This window comes from Tribolium madens, unplaced genomic scaffold, assembly GCF_015345945.1.
Source record: "Tribolium madens isolate multiple individuals breed KSU strain unplaced genomic scaffold, Tmad_KSU_1.1 Scaffold_19;HRSCAF=116;Tcas5.2_LG9, whole genome shotgun sequence".
In the NCBI taxonomy this organism is placed as follows: Eukaryota; Metazoa; Arthropoda; class Insecta; order Coleoptera; family Tenebrionidae; genus Tribolium; species Tribolium madens.
The window spans coordinates 14,027,350-14,052,024 of NW_025400983.1; the positions used below are offsets into that span (position 1 = coordinate 14,027,350).

Consider the following 24,675-nt stretch of genomic DNA (forward strand, 5'->3'; position numbering starts at 1 on the left):
AACGCTACCTGCAAAGAGGGCGCTCGTGTCGAAACAAGTTCTCAATTAGTTCGTAAATTACACCACCAAAGTACATCGTTTTTACTTAAATTTTTATTAAAAAAAATCTAGCCATAATCATTTTTTTTATTTTATACTATTTCACATTCTGCATACATAGGAAGCTTGTTTTCTTTAGCACATTTCCATAATTTGGTTAGAACTTTACAAATTTTGAGTGACGTTTCACACTACAGAACACATTTCCGTTAGTCTGTCTTTGTTCCACTTTGGCATTCGCTTGTTTTTCGTATAATATACTTTAGAAAAATGGCTTTGGATTCATAAACTTTGGTTTTATACATTTTTATTATTGTGAAAAGGTTTCGTGTAAATAAAAATGTCGCGTTCTATTCGTGCTGAAACTCGTAGTCGTGCCAAAGATGATGTTAAAAAGGTTATGAATGTTATAGATCGGGTTAGACATTGGTAAGTTCTGTATATTTTAATTTAATTAATCAAAGTTGCTCAAATAACTGTCTAAACAATTGTGGGAACACTTAGTTTCAAGAAAAAATATAAATATTTCATATCAAGACGGCAAAGGAAATTTTCATAGATAGAGCGATCGATTGGCAATGGAATTAATTAGCTCCTGATATTAAAAATTATCATTAAAAAACAGCTTTTCCAGTCGTCTGATAAATTTATTCCAGAGATAAATTTTGAGATCTGCATTATTATAACAATTTGGGGTTTATCCGAAGACTATAAAAGCCACCCTTAATCAGATTTAATGGGCTGACCCTTTTTTCTCGTCTGTTGTAGTTTTAATTAATATTAATTTACAAAAATTGTTCCAGAAATGTAAACAGTTCTGATCCACATAAGACCTAAGTTTAAAAATGTAAAATGGATAGAAAAATAATCTACAGTTACATAATCTGTTCTTGGATATATAATAATTATTTTTATGGAGTCAACACTTTTTATAATAGAAAAATTTGGATCATGAGATGAACACACTTAAAGACTACATTATTCGCGAAACAATACGTTAATTAACTAATAAATTGTATAAACCTTTATAATTTATAAAAATCTATTGCAGAAGTGTATAAAACATCCATAAGTTTACATCTACCAGTTTGTTGTAAAGTTAAGCTGTTGTTTTTAGTTGTTGTAATAAATTATATTTTTCTATGACTCAACTATATATTTTGATTTAATAATGGTTTTAATTAACTTATGTAAATATATGTGCTAAAAAGTACTCACATTACAACAAAGTCTTAGATGGGACGTCATATATAATGTTATGTAAAAAATCACCTTTTTAATTCATTTAGTAATTTTCATACATCTTTTTTATCTGAATTACTCTATTCTTCCTTTCTTAAAGTTCATTGGCAAAGCTGGGCCTGATAAAACCAAATTTTTCTTATTTAGGGAGAAGAAATGGGTTACAATTGGTGATACTACCATGAAGATATACAAATGGGTGCCTGTAGCAAGCGAATCCAAAAAAGGGATAAAGCATCATAAAGAAGCGAATAAAGAAAATATGGCACGTAAGAGTGCAGTTGATAATTCGAACTCGAACTCAAATTTTAGTTTAGCGGAAGACTCAAATACTTGTAAGTTTATCATTTATTATTTTGTGTCATAAATTATCGTTTATTTGTGTAGGTTTTTCAACTGTGAGTGATTCGCAAGGTCCAACCGATTTTTCATCTTCTCATATGACGTTTTCGGAAGATTCCAATTCGCAAGGAAGTGAAATGGCTGTGAAGAGACTGAAGACAGACTGAATTCATTAATTATATATGTATAACTGTAACTGATTTTTGGAAGTTGCATTTTTATTTTATGGAAGTATGAATTTTGCAACTAAGCTAAGACAGCTAATATTACATCGAAAATGTTGTAATCGCGGAAAATACTCAATGAAGGATATAAATATGAAGAGATTGTCCATGGGTTTTCGAAGACGTGTAATAAATAATCCTTCATAAAATTTCCAAGGTGATTTGAAAGAACGAAATATTGTAACTGAAAGCCTTGGTTTAGTTGCAAAATGACACAAATGGTGTAGTTACTTTAAAATACTTCCTGTTCAATAAGTATTGATCTTTTTACAAAATTGTATATATTTAATCACTCTACAATTCTAATTTATTACATTTTTGAACTAGGTTTTGTATTATGTAACAGGTCAGAAATTAAAAAATATGAAAGTATATATGAAAAATTTATTTTATTTTACTAAACAATTATATATGTATTATTGACAAGACAATATGGAAGATATACAAACAGACCGTTAAAAAGAGTAATACTTGCTCACTAAATATTTCATAAATACAAAGAGTAACATAATTGGTATAATCTTCAAATACTTTTCTGATGGACGGTCATCACATTTTTATATTATTGCAACCAAAACTTGGATATGTCGGTTATACATTTGGCATTTGGTTCACACAAGTGTTAACTAAATCAAAACCAGCTAAACAAAACAAATATTTAGTACACAAAATTAGTAAGTGACGTAATTTTTTCAGTCTTATATGCTAATCACTTTTTCACACTAATCAAATATTTAGCCGATTTTGAAAATAGTTAATTCAAATAGTAACAGAAGTGGAATTTATTTAAAACACAATTTTACTTTCTAAAAAATGTCCAAAATAACATAAATGCAAAAATTAAGCTTAATTCTCACACAACTTTAATAAACTGACCTAATATAGGCCGTTTATCTGATTTGCCATGGAACCTTTATTCAAAACTGGAAACAAAATAATTTTAAGGTCACATGCAACATAAACAGCCCATCAAATATGGACACAAAAACACATTATCTACAACTGTGAACCAACAAGGACGCTCGCAATAATCTGAGAACAACGTTCATCATAGTCCTAAATTATATACAAAGTGAAAAATAGACTTCTTTTCAAATATCATATAATATTTCACTTAGGCCTCAAATCATGTAACAATTTTCAATTACAATCTGACTAGAGAAGAAAAAAACGAAGGAAGACTGGCCTACTTTTTATCAAAAAGGGGCAACTTTGACCTAACTGCACCTTCACAGACAACAATCCGGTTATACTTATGCCTCTGCGGCGTCACATGCGAATTAGAATTAACAGCACCAGAAGCCCCTTGCTTTTCCAACGATTTTCGTAAAGCTGCTATCCTGGAACTAAGCTGCAACCCCCCTCTAACCCCTCCAGGATGCCTCAAATTCGTACCCTTTCTCTCGAAGTAGTCGACCATATACGAGATATTTTTTGGCTTCAAATCCTGCGTCCATTCGGAGCCAGTCAAACTCGAAATATCCTCGCTGCTATCTGTACAAATCGACGACGCCCTCTTGCATAACGCCTGCAACTCGGCCGGTTCTAACTCGTCGAGAGACCTCAAAGAACTGACCGCAGTTCCGCTATCCCATAAACTACTCGGAGAGAGACATTCGCCCACACTGGAGTAAAACCCCGATTCGCACGAGCCGCGTCTCCTCAAAGTCGTGCTCGTGCCTTCGGCGTTTCCCAACTCCAGTAAATTTGTACTGGAACCGCCTTTGAAGAACGGATGTACGAAAAGAGGCGATCGCGATGTCGTTGCTTTACGTGAAGCCGTTGGCGAACCTGGGAGCGACTTTGGTGATTCGGTGGACTCGATGAAAGGCGATGGCAACTCGCAACAAGACGAAAAGTTGCCGAGGAACTTTTTAACACCGCGGAATTGAGCCAAAGCCGCAAATGGATTGCTCGTACGAGGTTTGTAGTGTGGGTCTTGGCGACACATCGTCAAAGCGTGGCGACGAGCTTTCTCGCTAGGTGTCGCATGCATCGTTAGCGACAACATGGACACATCTTCGGACAACGATCGCCGATGAACAACTGAAAACACAGCAATTATTAGAAATTAAAACACTGCTTATGTACTTGGGGTGGACAACAATATGCATTAATTTCAAATATTTAAAAAAAATCATTAAAACCAAATTTAAAACTTATCAAAATCACTATTTACTCACATGATAATTTCTCTAGTCTCTGTCCTTCGTAATTAACAAATGAGTTAAAGACTTTATGTCATTTTCTACCCATATTAATGGTAACAATGAATTAATAACATTTCGAAAAAAAATTGAACTTGAGTAAGTATATACATTGTCAAAAAATAAGAAAGCATCATACGTATTGACACGCCTAAAAGATTATTTTGTTATTTAAACTTAAAAAACACTTTGGTTCTTATAAAATTAGAAAGCACCAAAATTCATTTCCTTTTTCAGCCGCAGTTGAAATTGTAAGTGGTGAGGAAATCATGTAAATGATGTAAAAATACATCAATGATTTCCTTCAATCAAAAACGAGTTTTTTATGAAGAAAAAAAGGTAGATTCCAAGAATACTTGAAGAATTACAATCAGTCTATTTTTTCAGTTTATTTTCTAGATAAATAACTAAATGTGGTTTACATTTAAATATGACAGTCTACTTATACAGTGTGTCCCCGGATAGGTGAAACAAACTTGTAAAAAATGCAAAAATTTCGATTTAAACTTCTTTTTTTTTTTGGGGTTCAGGGCTGTACCAAGATAATTGCTTTTTATTAACAAAAACGTCAAAAATGTATTTAGTGCTAATAATCTAATAGTTATTTACTATACAAGACGATAAAGAAATTGTTTATCTACGAGTGAAATGATTGTTTACGAGTGACGAAGTCATGAGTGGACTTTTTCACGAGTAGATAAACAACAATCTTTATGGTCGTGTGTAATATTTCGTTTTATTTTGTACTCACCTACCACAATTTCTTGAATATAAACAGTAGATAAAAATTACTTAATTTGACTAGACGATAAAAGACCACTTTATCTACCGAAATTAGTTGGTAAAATATAGACAGTAGATAAAAATTATTTTATCTCACCAGACGATAAAAGACTACTACTTTATCTACTGAAATTAGTTGATAAAAGCACTCTTTAACATTGAGTACAAAATAAATTAATTTTTTTAATTCGTAATAAAAGAACTGGTAAAAACAAAATTCTTTGATTTGTGAATTAATAAATAAAATTAAAAATCATGATTTTGAAATTTGGTATGCAAACCTAGATCTTGATTCCAAACAATTTTTCTTGTCTTAAACGCATTTTACAAAAAAAATAGATTTTTTGAAAATTTCCAAGACATACTTAATTTTTCAAAACTAAAATTATGACAAAAATTAGTCTCTAACAAAGCAGGGCTGAAGCCCAAAAAAGGAAAATTTGAATCTAGAATTGTTTATCTTTTACAAGATTCGTTTAAACAAAAGAATCTTAGTTGGAACATTCCGCAACAATTATAACCACCATCATCCTCACTTTAAATTCTAATACTTGAACGTAAAACTCAAAATTTTCTTCAATATTTCACAGATGATAAGATCACTTTTATGATGGAAAAGTGAATATACTCACACCACGGATGCAAATATTTTCTAAAAGCGCTATGTTAATTGTACATTAAATTATTGTTATAAAAATAGCTCGTATTCACAAAAAACTCTATCTCTAACTTCAAGATTTTCCTTAAAAAACTCTTGGGAATTCTCCCATATTAACTTTAGAGCAACGTGTCCACCCCTGGCTACTTCCGATATAAAAGTTGTGATATGGGGACTTACCCAAATTGAGTCCGCCATCTTGACAAAATGGCGGCGATATTAAGATAAGATAAAATTATACTTTCTGTAAAAATGTCATGTAACATTATACAAAAAGCAATTCGAGTTTAATTATTGTTTCAATCGTCATCATCGAATGACTTTTTGCAACAATGCGCTCTCCATAAATGAAGTATAAAATGAAAACAAATCTTGAACGTACGATACATACTTTTCCTATGTTGTGGTGCCGATGATTGTACTAAAAGTACAGGAAGTTGTTCCTCGCTTTTGGCGGCACAACTCGCCAACTTGGCTTGCTCTCGATCAGATGTATGCTGTAGATCGCCCAAGATTTCGGTTAATATTTGGATGATTGCGTTGAATGTCGGCCGACTTTTTGGATCGATAGTGCAGCATCGAAATGCCAAATTTAAAAATTCAGGTACAACGTTCTGCCCACACATTTCGGTAAACGCTAAATAATCGAGACCGAAATTGTCAGTTCTGGGCAACTGATCGGGATCAGCTTCGACGCGTGCTATCAATTCGCATAACACTATTCCGTAACTAAATACATCACTTTGTTGGTCGTAATATTGACCCTTCAGGCACTCGGGAGACATCCAATAAGGGGATCCGACGGTACACAGCTTCGTTTTGCCATCAGGGATCGACGCTGCCAAGCCGAAGTCGCCGACCACGGCCTGCAACTCGCCTGATTCCAAGCGCTTTATAAGGACATTCTATAAACAAATAAGACAAATTATAGACATAAAGCGGAATTATCTTGGTTTTTTTACGTGTTAGTTTGTTGAGAAAATTACCAAACGCAACGTATACAGAGTGTTCCTTCTAAACCCCACATTAAAAGTATTGGGAGTTCGAATAATCATATTTGTTTGAAAGTTGGTACATAGCCATAATGCATTAACTCCTCCTAAATAAAAATATTTTCAAGATGGCGACACTATTTGTCAAATAACATGGCCTACTTCATCTGTCTTCCGCTGCGCTCCATACGGCCGTAACATAACGAGCCAAAAGTCAATTCTCTTAACCTCAAAAATATCGTCGAAATCGTCCGGTAAGTAGTGCCATCTACTTGGTTAACTGAAAACTTTTTAATTGATATTTTGACAGTCCTAAATTAGAAATTACCTGCACCTCATTCAAAATTCCTTCTTTTTAAATTAATTTGTTACTGAAACGTTTGTCGAAGACTGAAACGACAAATTTGGTCGGCCAAATGCGTGCTGAGGTAAAGTAACAGTTTTTTGGTGCTGGCAATCCTCTGGAACAAGTACCTATTTCCATTCTAATTCTAAAAATTTTTTGGAAAATTAAGTCCGATAATAGAGAGGGTTTATATCATAATAAGACAGAAACTCGAATATGAATGTATATTCGAGAGCATTCTGTCTTTTACAAATAAGCAGTAGGAACTTAGGTAAATGTTTTTATTAATTTTTTGCTCATACCACAAAGTTCCGGAGTATTCTTTAACCATTCAGCACGAGCTGCTATATCGCTAAGTATTTCAAATAAAGTATCTTTTTCTCTACAAACAAAACATTTCTTGCCGATCTTTGAACTTTTTAAAAGAATGATTGAAAATTTGACAAAAATTGTCAAATTTGAAATATCTATAGTCTTTAAGTTATCAAGTAGATGACGCTTGTTACCGGACGATTTTTTAAGGTTAGTAGAATTCAACGCATTCATATAAAATCGACAGTATGTTACGGCCGTATGGAGCGCAGCGGAAGACAGATGAAGTAGGCCATGTCAAATAATAAGTCACTGATGTCGACATTTATTGAGAAACAATTTTGACATTTTTTAATTTCCATAGCAAACTATGTGAAAACGGATGTGGCTGGTAATAAATTTTCTGTAGTCTTAAAAAAAGTCCATAACTTGAAAATTATTAAATTTAGGTATAGGGAATGTTAATACAGATCAATGCACAATTAAATTCTCTTCTAGTTAGTAAAATAAAAATTGGGGTATTTCATTTGAAAAAATTGAGTTATGAGTATTTGAATTATTACAAAAGTAACCTTAAAATTTTGGGATATGTTTTTTTTTTCAAAATTTTAAAACACCAAAAAAAGGATCTTTCAAATGCCAAAAAAAACGAATTTAAAATCTTAAAAAACGGGAGAGTTTCCGATTTCTAAAGTGGAAGGTGCAGATCCAAATTTTTTTGAAAAACTCCAAATATTTCAAAAACGGCTAAATGTAGGTATAGGGAAAGCTGATGAAAACTCCCTTAAAATAACCCGATTGATCCAAAAACAGCTTTCTATTTAAAATAAAAAAGTTGAGACCGACTTCCGATATAAGCGGAAGTGTCGCCATCTTGAAAATATTTTCATTTAGGAGGACTTAATGGTTTATGGCTATGTACCAATTTTCAAATAAACATGATTATTCCAACTCCCAATACTTCTAAAGTGCGGTTTAGGCGAAGAGCCTGTAGAATAAAAAAAAAGTTGGGTTCTCATTAGTGGGTACTCAATATCCCATTATTGAATGATAATTATATCGCGCACGGTACGCTCGAGTGAAACAACCGAATGAAAAAACAGTTTTGAATTTATCTCAAAACGGTAGAAAGAAAACCGTTCTTCACTTACTTTACTTGTTAAGTCCCTGTGAAATACGTCCTTGGAATGAAGATAGCTCATGCCGTATGATATATCCCTGGCTAGCGATACCCTTGTTGGTTGCGGTAAATCGATGTTTCTATTTTGTATGAGTTGCTCTAATGAACCACCATTGATGTATTCGGTGAGGGCATGTAATTGACCTTCGTGCACGCATACACCCATCAAATTTAGGATATTCGGATGGGATAATTTATTCATCAGTTGGACCTCCTTCAACATGTTACGGCGATTCGAACGCAGCAAGTTCATCTTCAACACCATCACTTGCCCGGTTACGCGGTGGGTCACCTGGAAAATCATACAAGTCATTGTCATACAGCAAGAAACTAAAACAAATCTTTAAGTAAGTATTTTCAATTGTATTGTGAAGAAGAATTTTAAATTTCACTAAATTTATTACTGTATTTTCGGTTGATTTGATTTAAAATCTATTTGATTAGCCTATAAACAATTTAATTGTAGTAACAAAATTGAATTCTATAAATCGGTGGATGAACACAAAATAAACATCAATTCAATTTTTGGAAAGAAAATCCACATTTTCAGTTTTTTATTCATAATAATAATAAATACGGAGTGTGTCATTTATAATAAAGACCTTAGCCGTTTTCAGACGCAAGCCAAAATACATTCTCACAGACAACTTAGTTTTTATTATGTTTGAAAAATTTAGATTATTAAATCTAGGTCAAAGTAGTTGTTGACATATCATTAAATTTGGCAGTGTCATCATTTCCACTTTTTTTCCTTGAATTCAATATGTACTTAAGCGACGAAAAAACTGACATGATCTTGATATGTACGGAATGCCACAAAAATGATTTGGCTGAATCTGTACCGTCAAAGATACACTGTAGGACGCCAATTTGTAGAAATTGTCAAAGCTATCACATGTATTATGTATTCACAAAACTCCCGTGACGTTTACAATGTCAAACCAAAATTTTTGAGTGTATCTCAAACGACACAGATGACTACACGGACTCAATACCAATACCGTTTTCAATTCAAAATGAATTCCTCATGGAAACGTAGTATATGTTTATATCCTAGAAAATTTCGAACAGTACTCATGCAACGAAGATTATCGTAACTCAAAAAATGGTAAATTTTAGTTGATCCAAATAAAAATGTTTCTGGTCTTGATTGAATAATTATAACATTATAAAGAAATTGAATAGCTGCTAGACAGATACAGAGGGTGCGCAAGAACTCGCGCCCTAGAGAAAAATGCCATATACATACAGAAGACACAAGGAACATGGAAAAAATGTTAAAACATATACAAGATCATCAGTATCATTAAATAGACATAAAAAAATGTTAAATGTCAAAAAATAAATGTAAAAATTTTTTTACACAGAATTTTTTTAACATTTTTTCCATGTTCCTGGTAACTTATCTTACTTGAAATTTTTCTCTGGGGCGCGAGTTCTGGTGCATCCTGTATTTCTACTTAGGTACTATCTAATTCATGAAAAACTAGTATGTACAGCAAAATTGTGTTGGAGTAAATTGAGCTACATGAAAATGTCAAATATAAACATCTGTCATTAGGATAATTTGAATTTTTAAATTTTCAAAATTCTAAATTCTCAAGTATGTTTTAAAAAGAACGCTAAATTGTAAATAATAAATAATAGGAAGACCAACCATCCCAGACGTATTTAAGTTATCTACTTGACGTAGTACGTACGTACGTAGAACCCGAAGTACGTAGAATGTTACATTACAAAAATTTTGAAAAGTTGAGATAACTACGACGTTTTGCTGTCCCAGTTTTTCATGAATTCGATAGTATAGTGCTGTCCCAGTTTTTCATGATTCGACAGTACAGTGCTGGACAATAAATTTGGTCCTCCACAAATATGTACTATACATATAAATGAAATTTGCCTCTAAAACAAGCTATACATACTATAAGAACTAACCTCACCTTTTAAGTCTTATCATGTATACTTGACATAGATTATCATATTATATTGAAATTTGTCTAAGTGATATTACCCATAGAGAAGGGGAAATTATGCGAACTACATATATTAAAATATGTAACTAAAAGCATATTGATAACAGTTTGATGCGTGACAGTATTATGACAACAAAAGAATCTGCAAGTCAATTATACAAGGTGTTTCAAAACTCGCGCGCTTGAGAAAAAAATCAAGTAAGATAAGATGCCAGGAACATGGAAAAAATGTTTACAAAATTCTATCTGTCAATAAATTTTGACATTTATTTTTTGACATTTGACATCTTTTATATCTTTAATGTTACAGATAATCTTGTATATGTTTTTTACAATTATTTAGTAAAGGTACAAAAATTTTGCCAATAGAAGCCACAAATAACGTTAAACACAGTTACAATTTAGGATACAGTTTCCTTGTTTCCTCTTCTAACAACCTGTAGCAAAAAAAACTTGGAAAATTATTTTTCCAACAGAAATAAATAGAGTAAAAGTGCAAAATTTAAACTTTCATAACTTCGAAATTTTTATAGACAGAATTTTTTCCATGTTCTTGGTATCGTACCTTACATATGGCATTTTTCTCTGAGGCGCGAATTCTGGCGCACCTTTAGTTATCTACGACATTTGATTTTACGGATTGTTTTATTTTTAAAACAATGTGCAACTAACAATCAATTATAATAAAATATTAAAATTTTAGTGAATACAAAACTTCACATTTCGTTGCCAAAATTCTTAGGTAAAGAATCGGAAGAACGACAGCAAGCCCAACGGTTCGTTTATGGCCACGACATTTTCAAATCGTCTGACTGTACTGTATAGAAACTAGCGTTCAGATTCTGTCAGTAGGTACATATACTGTGTAAAAGTAATTAGCATTTCAGTCTGAAGTGTTTAATTTTATTTATGAGGTACTAACGCTTTGAACATTTTCTTGGATTGAAAATTTAAAGAATTTTAATAAAATACCAAATAAGGATAAGGTTAAACGTCGCTTCTAATCGAACCAGTATTTTGATCATAAAATAACTTTTGCATAACTCTTCCACATTTTATCGCTATAGCAAAATAATTTCTCAAAGTTTTTCCTGTAAATAATATAAATACTTAATATAATTTAATATTTATTGCAATTCTTATGTAAAGTCTGGTTTGGTCGCTTGACGTCATATGTTATATACAGGCTGTCCCAGCGAGTTGAAAAAGTCCATTAGAGACCTTTAAATGGTAAAATTAAAAAAAAATTACATAAGACATTGATAGATACTAATTTAGTCCATCGCCTAAAATTATTTTCAACTATACAGCGTGTCTCAAAAATAAGTTACAACACAAACTTGTGTTTCTTCCAGCTCTTGTGCAACTGTACACTTTTTGGCTACTGAGACAATAGTAATTATTTTTTTCAATGTTTAACGTTAAATATCTTTGTAGTTATTGATTATAAACACCTAAAAGTAAATAATTTTAGAAAGACGATTTAATAATCTTTTAATTGCAAAAACAATAAATAGGGTGTTCCATTTAAATGTTTTAAGTTATTGAACTTTTAACAAACGCCTTCATTTTTTTATAAAATTGCTAATGCAACACACTAAAAAAATGTTACAACCTTATAGCTTGTACCTTTTTCTTTGCGGTAATAAAAAAAATATTTCTAGATGTCTTAATTTTGTGTAATAAATGTTTAAAAAGTACATGTTTTCCTCAAAAAAAACGTGTTATTTTTAAAACTAAGCAAAATCGACCAATAAAAGTTTAGCTTAAAAACATTATCATAAAAATCTACATCCAAAAATGCTAAGAAACGTAGGCACTGTAACTTATTTTTGAGACACGCTGTATAGTTGAAAATAATTTTAGGCGATAGACTAGATTAGTGTCTATCAATGCCCTACATATTTTTTTAAATTGTACTATTTAAACGTCACTAATAGACTTTTGCAACTCGCTGGGACAGCCAGTACGTATTTAGTATATTGACAACGCGCCTGGCACTTACAGCCCTTTGCTTACGTCAATTTCAAGGCATTCATCGGAAATCCCATGACGAAATGTTATCAGTTTATAGTACTATTAGCAAAAATTATTTTTAGTTGCATTTACTTTCTTCTGCGAAAGTAGTTGAAGTAAACAGTGATACTGATCTGATTACTGAAATTTGACAAAGATAATTTCCTCGTTTTCTACTAAATTACGAGTATGAAAAGTAAAATGTTTTTACAATCAAGATTTTATAATTTGATAAAATTAGCATATTATCTCTCAAAGACAATCTCTCCCAGTTATGAAATCCAAAAATGATAATTTCCATTTTCACACCACTCTCAAAAATTATTCGGTTCAATTATCACTAAAGTATTATAAAAAATATAATAAATTCTTTATGACGCAGATGGCATCTGATAAACACAATCACTCATTGCTCTTAATGACACTATTGTTAAAAAATTACATTGTCAATTTTTGATGAGATAAAATTTTTTCACTTTTAAATAACTCCTTCACGAAACATAATAACGCTATTAAATATTGCGACTTTCAGTGAATGGTTGTGTACATCACGCATCGGAAATGGTGTAACAGCAACGTCTTCTTTATCTCGACAGCACATAAATAAATATGAAAAAACAATAGTATGCACTTCCAGCGACGGTTCCTTTCTACTTCTCACAATTTTTCACAAAGCAACTATCCTAAATTAAAATTCTTGTGAATGTCATGCATTGAAACACTTCCTGTCAAAAAAGAAACTCGACTTTTTCAATCATATTAAACATTAATTGCTTTCTGGCCAATTAGTCACGAATGGATTTTTCGGTGATGGTCCACAATATACACGGTCTACATATCATTTGGGCAATATTAGAAATGTGCTTTCTCCTCTCTGCTTTGGGATGTCCATCCTACGCACCCCAAAATAGCAGAAAATTGTGCCGCGCGATAAACATTTCAGTTTTCAGTATTTTCGGCGTTCGGGTGACTCATGAAAATGTCGCATCTTTTTATCCCTTTTTCCCAACACCGTTGAGGAAGTAATAAATACTCCATCCACCATCTCGAAGTAAACAACAATAGGCCTGCAGCACTGCAATCATTGATTTTTCAACGCAGTGCACTCGATTTGATTTGGAAGCTTTCCAGAAGGCTGATTTCGCGTAGGTAGAAAATTTGCAAATTTGTTTGTAGGTAACAGAAACTATTCCAATTACCTCTGGCTCTCGACCAGTTTTAAATAACATGTGATCCGGCTAATGTGAAGTCGCCCTACAGGGATTTAATTCTATCTAAATGTTATTTGTGGTAGTTATTACACATTTTATTAGTTGACGTTTCGTTGAATCACCAGCATTTTGATTTGTAAAGCAAATTTTCTGAGATGTGAAAAACACAATAATGCTGCCAGGGCCGATTAAAATGTTATTTATTGTTGTTATGTTTGGCAATTTAAAGTAATTATTTACTTTATGAAGGCCTACAACACAAAACACCTGCCAAAAATATGAAGAAATTACGATAGAAATCACAAACTTTGATAATGAAAAGGCCTCAACCTAAAATTATAACACCAATGTCTTACTAAGTCAGTAAAAAACATCCTTTTAGTAGACCGCATCAATAATTTTTATAGAAGAATTACTAAATTGTTAATACAATACATACGCAAATTGCAAGTTCATTGGTCTTTATTTTCATTAATACATACAATATTAGTTTCCCATCACCTTGCTGTTTGGGAAACTACAATATTTTATTGTATTTGTAACAATATTTAGGAGTGGATGAGTAAGTCATCGCTGTAATTAGGCAGAATGAAGTATTGTAGTTCGTTTAATTTATATTTAAAATTTCACTGAATACGTACGTGAACATATAGAAGAGTTATTTAGTTATTTAAGAACCAAGTATATTAAGTATATTACGTAACAAGTGCTATAAATGCCACCTTAGACATGAATTGTAGTAGTCACGAGCAAAGCACAGCGGAGAGAAGAGTCTAGAGAAGTTTATACACGTGTTACATACTATAATTTTTCTACGACCACAAAAAATTACTTAAATTATAAATTAAATTAAATTAAATGACAGAAAGCTAACTTCAGCCCGTGACTAATACAACAGTTGCTATTGGCAACGTAACTACATTAATCACGGCTTGTCAAGATGTATATAAAAGGTCACTTAGCGTCATGAAAACGTATACGATAATCCGTCTTTTAGATGTGGGAGTAGAAAATAGTATATAATGTAACTATTGTTAAACGCCACTTTAGCACATTCTCAGATAAAGAATTTATTTAATTTCTTGACGCCAATCAAAAGTTTATATGCACGTTCGTACTGACTTTTTGATTTTTCCGGCAGCAAACTAGCAGTTGCCGAGGCCGCTGCTTCGGTAATCTCGGCTGGAGTGCAAATTCCAATAAAAACATCATCTTCAATCTCATTTTCATTCATTTTTCACAAGCCGCTGTCCCGTCTAAATGACAACTGACAGAAAGCACCTCGGTGAAGTTAGCAATAAGTAATATTTTTCTTGAGGACAAAATTTAAATTACAGCCGACCAGAAATTTGCTACTCGCGTCAGAACGCGTTTCCCCCAACATTTTCGTTTCGTGCAGCTAGATTCACACTCGAAAAATTGTTAGAATTACAGAAAGCTAACTTTAGTCCGTGACTAATATGACAGTTGCTATTAGCAATGTGACTAATACGCATATAAGTCACGGCTTGTTAAGGTGTGTATAAAAGGTCACTTAGCGTCATGGAAACATAACCGATAATCCGTGTTTTAGATGTGGGAGTAGAAAATCGAAATTTTAGATAAATATCATTGTTAGAACTCTCAATATTTGTAAGCCAGAACTGCCTGTATACCAGGTGATTCAGATAAGATAATGAGCAACCCAAAAAACAAATTTCATTTACGTCTTGATCTAATTTTAATTACGATTTGCAAGTTATCATATGCTGCTCTGAGAATTCTCTAATTTCAGCGAGAACTGAATGATACTAATGATCGTTCTCTGCACTGATGTTGACATCAGTGACATAACATGATAACTTAGATTCAACTTGTAAATCCTAATTTAAAGGCGTAAATGAAAACTGTTTTTTGGATGCATCGCCAAATCGTCAGGCTCATTATCTTATCTGAATCGCCCTGTATTATTTTTCTATCTAATCTAGAAGTTCCTTTGTCCAAAAACGGATTGTTTTTAAATATGGGTTTATCAGCAAGTTTCTTATCCCGGCGCGGAGCCCCCATCACTTCCCGAAGTTTATGAAACATACTGTACAATTTGTTTACGATTTCTGTATAACCATTTAGTAAAATGTAATGCATTAAAGCTAATTCATGCGTGGCCGGTCAGTCGGACACGAGAATCACCCTCCCTAACAATATTAGTCACAAAACAGTGAAGTACAAAAAACAGTCTGAGTAATTATTATATTCATTCATGGTAAAACGCACAGCATGTAGTTCCTGGAAAATATTAAACTAGTTTTGGTAACAATATAGGGTATGTCAGAACTCGCGCCCCAGAGAATTCTGTCTAAATTTGACATTTATTTTTTGACATTTGACATTTTTTTATGTGTATTTCATGATACTGATGATCTTGTATATGTTTTTTTTATAATTCTTTTTTATAAGTCCAAAATCAAAAGAAAAATTAATTTTTCTTTCTACTGAGTTAGAATAATAAAGTTTTAATTACAGATTTGCTGGTTTCAAGTAAAGCAAAAACTTTTTTCCTTTGCAGTTTTGGCGTAAAATCGAAGATAAAAAAAAATTCCTCTTGTAAACCCAATCCGGGGACATACTGTGTATGGGAAAATATGAATTTAATGTTTAACTGATTACCCATTTAACTGGTTAATCAGTTAACCGTTTAACTAATTTAACCGGTTAACTTGGATTAACTTGGCTGATAAACTAATTAACCTGGTTAAAGTTTATGGCCGGTTTGGTCAGCCAAATTGTACAGCACTAAAAATTATGTTAGAAATTAGTATTTAACCAAGCAGAGCTGAGCCCCAAAAAATGAAAATTTAAATCGAGAATTTTTTGTCTTTTACAAGAGTCGTTTCACCTATCCGGAGACACACACAAAAATTCAAAACATTGTTAACAAATAAACAGTCTATTTATAGGTCGATCAGTTTGGAGTGATCGAACGTAACCGTTTTTTCTAATACAACTCGTTCACTTTCCAGTTTTCCATACGTGATGATACTGTACAAGTAATTAAATTAACCTTATTTGATTTAAGTGATCACAAAGTATAATCTTATTGTGGAAGTAAACAAATTTCAAACAAATTAACCATCTGTTTCTTATTTAAAAAAATGCATCCCAAAAGGTAAAAACTGTACTTGTTTTAAATTAAAGCAAGAATAAATCACAAGTGAAAGCCGAAAATTATCTTCATAATTCCTCTATATTGAATATGATTCACTTAACACTCGGGTGCAGAATTTAAATATAATCTTTGGCAAACCAAGAATATCAAACAAAAACCTAAATAACGTCATTGCATGTGTCATCAATTGACGTCTATCTGCGGATAAACACATTTTGAAATTTCATTCAACCTAAATTTCAAAACTTTACTCTGAATTATGAGTGGCCATAAATGTTCGCTGTCGCTTGATAGAATAATTCTTTTCTTATACCTGGGCATTTTTTGAATTCATCTGATTCCCGTTGCCGCTTTTCTGGGAAAATTTTTTGACATATCCAGTTTTTAAAAGCTGAACCCAAGATACATATAGAAGCTATGGTAATCTTGGCAGAACCTCATAATATCATCAATTCTCCCTTGCGTACCTTGTTTTGTTGTACTCTTCCTTCCCAGCTTTTATTAGTTCCGTTATTTTTCGTTAATAATTAATGATAATTTAATTTTTCATTAGCAACTAAGGAAAAACTCGAAATCACTGCTCCAATGCATTTTTTTCGAAATGCACAGTCGAGATATTGATACATTTCATTAAGAAGGCGGTGGTTCGGTCGATCATAATTAATTATCACGCGCACTAACCGTGTTCTTTGATCGTCATTAACAATAATTTAATTATTTCCCAAGTATCTATAAAGGAAATTTGCTGTGAATTTCTCATATACAGATATTATAATTCTGATTATCTTCTAATTTAATTCGATGAAGATCTTAAAAAAATTGCATTTAAGTATAATACAAAAACTTGAAAAAACTACGTTTTTCTTTAAACAGATGCCGCAAATGAAAATTATGCAGTGTTTTAGATAAGATTATCACGCATTCTATTGTTGGTGTTCATATCTCGTGTAATACTCGTACCTGTAATAATAGGTACTTCTGGAACAAAATATTAAAGGAGTCTACATAAATTTGTTTGAATGTCGAAATCTTATTTATTGGTAGGTAGATATAATCGAAGATAATAATGTTTTTAGGACTAATTAAAATTTATTAGTGCATTATTTAAGTAGACATATTAGTTTGTAATGACGCTACCATAAACTAAACTACTATAAAAAGATGAAAGAACTCGGTATCATGTAAATGAAGTAGTAATAATGCCTGCAATTTCCTTGATTGCAAATAAATGAATATAGCGAACTGTAAGTCGGTCACATTTGATTGCTATCAAAAATAGTGATAATCAAAATGATTGATAAGAAATCGATGTTTATTAAAAATAGAAAACATTACATAAATAAACTGTACTAAAAAAATAAAAAAATGAAAACTAAATTTAGTATATTTCAAAACAAAATTTTAATTAATTATAACGTGACTTATTCGAAAAATATTTCTTATTCAAAATTATTACTTTTTTGTCAGCACCGTAACGTTGCCACACCCAGATGAAGTTACTAAACATTCAAAAATGATTCTCTATGGTACGTACCATGCCGATTTATCCATCATAATGTTTAAGTGTTTAAAAAATGCTCAATTTTAAACAACTTCCCGCAAAAAATTTGGTTCTTAGCCAACAATTCAGAATACGGAATTCCAAGCCATGCCAAACAGCGGATGTATTTAATTGAGGAGATAATAATATTTATACAAAATATACACAATCAAATTGCAGTCCTTAAAATAAAAAATAAAGACTAATGATTATGTAGCAATTGTAGCCTTGTTAAAATCCATAATTTGAAGATATTTGTGTCTTTTTATTTGTGTCTAATAACGTTTTGCTAATTCGATTTCACGTCTGAGATTTCCATCTTTACACCAAAAGACAAAATAAAGATACAATAAGAACGAAAGAAGAAAACTGACCGTAAATGATTCGTAATTTCATTTAATATGGATGTAAAATGAGTGAAACAGATGAATTTAAAAAACTTGTAAATTTTAATTTGAAACAGTACGCTATTAAAGAGATGTTATACTTTTATCAAAACAACACGTGAAACGTGATAGAATTTTATTTAATGATAATTCAAGAAAGTTCACCAAATAATTGCTTGTGTGGTATATATACCGCTAAATTTTGACACGATGAAACCGAAACATCGCAATTTAGATCCGGACTTTATTACGAACTAATTACACCATAAAAATCTCACGTACAAGCAATTATTACAGTAAATAATATTAACTTATTTTATATGAAAGTAACGTTTTCTATACTGCCAGTTCGCTATTGGTGTCGTAGAAAATATTCTCCTAATTGTTTGCATACGAAATCGATCCGGAAACTTCTTTTTCTTTATAATACGAAAAATTCCACATTTCAACACAACCAGAAATAGAACGAAATCCTGTCCAGAAAACCTTCGGAGCATAAATTGCGCTTGTTTTCGAGTTAAAAATATTTTTTAAGATATACGTCCGGTGACAATGTAAAAATATAACAAGAGATGTCCTAAAATCCACACCAGGTGAGGTAAAATGCATGACATTTGATGGCTCACATTTAAATCTGACATCAGACGTGTAAAAGTCATGTTTTATTCCGTTGACATTACTGAATATTTTTATAACAGTAAACGTTTTGATAAAACCGCCATGTATTGGGGAACATTTAGCGCAAGAATTTACTTTTCAACGTGAATATCAGATTCCAAAAACTGGCACTTTGATTTCTAATTAATAATTTTATAAGTTTCTGACTCGATAGAAAGTGCAATTTAACAATTATTATGTAAGGTGCAAATTTATGCAACTAGTTTCATTTCCAATACTTATGCACAAATTACATATTTAAATTCTATTAGAGTGGTGACCACTTTTTTTGTATTAAACCTATGTAAACGTCTCGCGTGATTTGAAACAAAATATCTCCTTCGAAGATTCTAGATATTATGAATATTATGACAATGCAGCTAAAAATCAATGTAATATTTAAGTCTCGTCTGTTAAAAGAACTAAAAGAATGCATCATACTTACATATTTATTTTGTAAGATATTATAAAAGATGATATAAAACGAAATAAAAATTAAAAAGAAACAAAATTACACTTCTTATCTACACTTGCAGTACAAAAATTCGAAAAATAGTTAAAAACAATATTTTTAATACAAAATCCTGCACCAAATCAACAATACTTTAATGTGCATTCTTTCCGTGAATCAGATTAGAAATTCTTTACTAATCACTCGTCACCCAAATGAAGTAAATGGTGAAAAATTATTAATCACAATTTGATAAATATGTTTATAACTTCACAAATTCGTTTTTTTATTAATCATACAAAACTATCGGTGACATACAAATTTAAGATTCCAAAAATTGATTTAAAGGAAGTGATTGGAACAATTCACTCTTATAACGAAAATTCAATTCACTAACATACATACTTTATATGCAATTAATTATATGTAATTAAATGTATGCACTTAATTATAAATTACTGAAGTATGTAAGCGGTTTTACATTCTCGTATTTGGATATGTGCATAGTTCATCAGGAAGAAGAAAATGTACATTTCAAACATTGCAAAACCATGCAAAAAGTATCTTAATCCTTGCATTCACTTCGTATTTTTAGAAAATCAGAAGCTTTATTGCCTCCTTGCCTTTACTTTATACGCTTATCTAACGAAATTTTACGCTTAAATGAAAATAGATCTGCATAAATAGAAACATAATTAGATCACAAAAATAAAGCTTATCACTTTTAATATCCAAAAACCAAAAAGAAAATCTAATTTAATCAATTTAGAAATCTTATTAAATATAATTTCTTTTTCTTAAGCAGTGCAGCTGTTAAAATCATAACAAACATTGAAATATTTACCCAAGCTAAAGACGCAATATGGTAAATTAGCACAGCATCGTTCTGCAAATGTAGACATTCGCATAATTCGCACTGAAGTTATACTTAATTTCATAAAAAAACGTGATCAACTATAAAATGAATAATTGATATGCTATAAAATTGTCACGCTTACATGAAATACAACTGTTAATGATTTATATCATCCTCAATTATTTTAGAAAAGTTATTGTACAGCATATCCATCTGGCTAATGTTTCATAAAATATACGAAGTGATCCAGAAAGACTGTGTCTGTTGGTAATAGATTTGAAAATATTTTTGTTAATAATTTGAAACACTGCAACCGAATACGGTTTTGCTTGACAAATACTTGACGTACAACCTCTCAAGATTGAATTGTTGTTAATCAAAAGCGTATTCCAATGGTAACCTTTAAAAATTAGAGTCAGGATTGCCAACATATTCATTAATTGTGACATTAACAGTTGTCAATTTTGGTAATGCATTTTTAACCGTTTTTTTACGAATTTCGCGTTACATTTGCATTTTCATTTTCTTCCTTGAAAGTGATTCTTAAAGTCTAACGAATCTTAAATTTCAAAATAAAACGTGAGCATAGTTATACTTTTTTTCATATTAATGTACATCAAGTAGGTTGTAGAAGTCTAAATGCATCTTTAATTTAAAGGCCGATTTACACAAAAATTGTCATTAATGTCATTCAGAACAAAATTAATCACATCAGTAATAACAAAAATCTTTATGTTCGCTGTCCTATGGTGTTAATTACGTTGTTAATTTTAATTATTTTTTGCTACATTTGCCACATTTATTTAAAAAAATAATTTTCAAGGAAGATTGAAGTTAGGATTGTTTGAATTTTCGCATGGTTGCCACTTTAAAATGATCCCTTTCAATGCACATTAATATGAAAACGAGTATAATTGTTTGAGAGCAAATAGATTTATTATTGCGTCCTATTATCCCAACAGAGATTTGTGGACTGTGAGTGGACATTCCAATAATAAAACTAACAAATTATAATCTATGAATTTAATAAATTGAGAAGCGACAAATTTCCCATTGTTAGAATCATTTATAATAACCCTATATAACAAAATTTATTATAAATTACATATTCTACAAACCAATCTAAAACTGATCTAAATAAAAAGCAATAGCAGAGCAAAACCCAAAAAGTAACAATTTCGTGAATCTTCGGACTATTCTTGGATGATTATTATAAATTCAATAAAAAAATAACTCAAACGATTCTCATTAGTTCACACTTTAAGTTTCTCAAGATTCTGTGCTAAGTTAACCATTTTTGGGCCATGTTAGATACAAAATAAAGCGTAATTAACTTTTAAGTAAAATTTTTAAAGTTGTGTTGCTTTTTTGAGACCAGACTAGTAAGAACAAACAATAATATCAGAATGGTATCGCTTCTTTTAAATTTTAAACTATGTATACATTGTAACCCTTAAAATAATAATCATTGAATATTTAGGTACTGGCGAACCATGAGATAAAATGTTAATATTCCGACTTATGCACGAAACATTTTAGTCCTTGAAGAAGGGTATAATAATAAAATTGATAATAGGCCATATGTGACCTTTGGTTTACCTCGAATTGCAAATTACAATGCGTAAATAATAAAATCGTAAAAATTAAACGTAATCTACAATAATTATTATTACTTAGCATAAAATTTAAAGAATAGACGGGGTGTTTATAATTACGTGTTATCAAAATACGGTACTTATACAGGGTCAGTCACAGGAGAGTTACTTTGAAAATTAATTAGTTTGCAACCAAAAATACCTTTAGCATATGTAACTGAATATGAATAAATATAATATTTTATTTAAATTAATTCAGTAATCAATGTGAGCTGGATGAAAATGAGTGAAGTCGTCAAAATGACAAGCAATTGTCTACTGCTTCAAGGACTCTAATTTCATTTTCTGGGCCAGTAGCAGTCCTCTGACGGGGTCTTTATTGGGGACCAATCTTGTCGTAACTTGGCTTCCAGTTTTCGAAATGTTTCAGGACCGGATGCATTTTATTTGGATACCTCCCCCAGTACAGAGCTGCTGCTGCAGGAGCATTTTTCTTGCATTCTCTATGGAGCATGCCCACTTTTTCGTTATTTGTGTAATAATACATTGTATTAACGAAAATTGACTGTTACTATTTAAATGACAAATTGAAAAATATGCAAAGTATTCTTGGATTCAATTTTATAATTTTTAAAAATGAGGAAGCTAGACGCCTATTTGAATTGTATAATGGACTGCTGCCCAAATTATTTCAGAAGTAACTCTCCTGTGACTAACCCTGTATGTATATACAGGGTGTTTCACGTAATTTTACGAGGCCTGCTCCTGTAAGATGCAACATATTCCGATACGAACTCGATTACAAATTTTGAAAAATTGGATCTTTTCTAGTTTGTTCACCCTTTAAAAATTACAACGTTTTTAGTTAGTAGTTAGTGATTAAGACAGATAAACTACAATCATATTCATGCCGTCTCTTGATAGAACAAATGATAATTGTTTCTGAAAAACTGCAGTTTATGACTATTAATGAAACAGTGATTAGTTTGACAACTACTTCATGGGTTTCCAAAAATTAAATAATTAAATGTGTATTTTTTGTATCCAGTGTTCTGTGACTTTTGTATATTTGGGTGCGTACATTAGGTGCAAGCCTCGTAAAGTTATGTGAAACACCCTGTATAAAATGTTTTTGTCTGTTCTAGTTTTATTCAAGTGGTTTAATAAATAAATCACCTCGTGTCTTATCAGAATTGTTTAATGTCTCTATCGCACTTTATTTTTCAAAAATACATACATTAATCTTGTAACCCTTTTTACATTGCTATATGTATTACGCAATTTTATTTGCTTAATTAACCGAGTTAATTGTGCCAATAATAAATCAGCTACATTTGGTAAAAATCCCCAAACTTCAGTATCCTATCCAATGGCACAATTTTTAATCGATGTTTACTGTCTAGGTGCTGCTCGTTAATGAAGTGGCAAAGGTAAGTAGGTAGGTTATAGTTTTTATCCTGTCATATATGGCAAACTCGAGGTTAGTGTAGCATTTTGACCCAGTTTGCGGCGATTTATTCGCAACACTAAAGGTTATGTTATACCTTGAAAACCTCCGAGAAAAACCCCGAGCCGATTTTTTCCTTGTGGAAGTCATCGAGCCGATGAAGGGATGCCACCGCATGCTTCAAAGCCTCGCAGGAAGATCCAGTTTTGAGTCTATCACAGCGGGTCCTGGGGGGCTCCGACAGTTCGTTATTGGGGCAGTACAACTTTTCATAATCGGTAGCCCTAGGGTCGCACGGGGTGTCGTATATACACGAAATTTTAGCGTTACGGGGCTCATTTTTGTTGCTCGAGTGCATCATAACAGAATGAGGTCCTATGTGATATTAACCAATATCGTACATGTTTCTGTACGACTTAGGTGGGCCACTCTTGAAGTCTTATTAAAATCACACATAATTTTTAATATTTTATAAGTTCACTGGAAACCTTTGAACACCTTGTCAGGTGAATGTCCAACATTGCAACTGACAGTCAAAACGGCCGAAAGATCATTTGACATAACTTTTATAGGTAAATATCAACGCAAACGGATTTATGCAGGTTTTATAATTAAATTTAGAATTTGTGTGCACTGCTGCAGGTTATCATAAATAGTAGGTACACTTCACACTCCGTTGAAAAACGTCCGCGTCACTTCATTTAACACAAGACACCTCACTTTTAGGCACTGAAATTATCCTTTACTAAAGCCGAGCTTCCAATTTCAAGTTTCACACGTAAATAAAAAGTTTGTAATGACAGTGCAAGCTTTCACCCGTTCATCTAGTGTACATAGCTGCCATATTGTGAAAAATATCGTCTGCAAACATTTCCATCTCGTTCTTCTCAACGAGGTAAACAAAGACGTATGATGTCACGTTGATCCAAACGTTAAAAAAATGCACTTAAAGCAAGCGCATGCGCATTTAATTTAAAGCGCGACTTTCAAACATTATTATTCTATTAAAGCGAATGTAATTCGTTTAAAATATTACGAAATTGTTATTAAACAACATTGTGAACCGCGAATAG

At 31.7% G+C, this 24,675-nt stretch overlaps 2 protein-coding genes across 2 annotated transcripts; one reads left to right on the top strand and one right to left on the bottom strand.

Moving 5' to 3' along the window:
* Nucleotides 1-55: 55 nt before the first annotated feature.
* Nucleotides 56-2,230, top strand: LOC123015909 (B-cell CLL/lymphoma 7 protein family member A). Its single transcript, XM_044415968.1, has 3 exons — nt 56-468; nt 1,429-1,616; nt 1,669-2,230. The coding sequence occupies exons 1-3, from the start codon at nt 380-382 to the stop codon at nt 1,788-1,790; spliced, it is 399 nt and encodes a 132-aa protein (XP_044271903.1). The 5' UTR covers nt 56-379; the 3' UTR covers nt 1,791-2,230.
* Nucleotides 2,218-24,464, bottom strand: LOC123015905 (dual specificity testis-specific protein kinase 2). The gene is made up of 4 exons (XM_044415965.1): nt 23,700-24,464; nt 8,297-8,617; nt 5,887-6,400; nt 2,218-3,893 (listed from the first exon to the last, which is right to left on the bottom strand). Exons 1-4 carry the CDS (start codon nt 23,961-23,963, stop codon nt 3,034-3,036), a joined length of 1,959 nt encoding a protein of 652 aa, XP_044271900.1. The 5' UTR covers nt 23,964-24,464; the 3' UTR covers nt 2,218-3,033.
* Between the last annotated feature and the right edge of the window lie 211 nt (nt 24,465-24,675).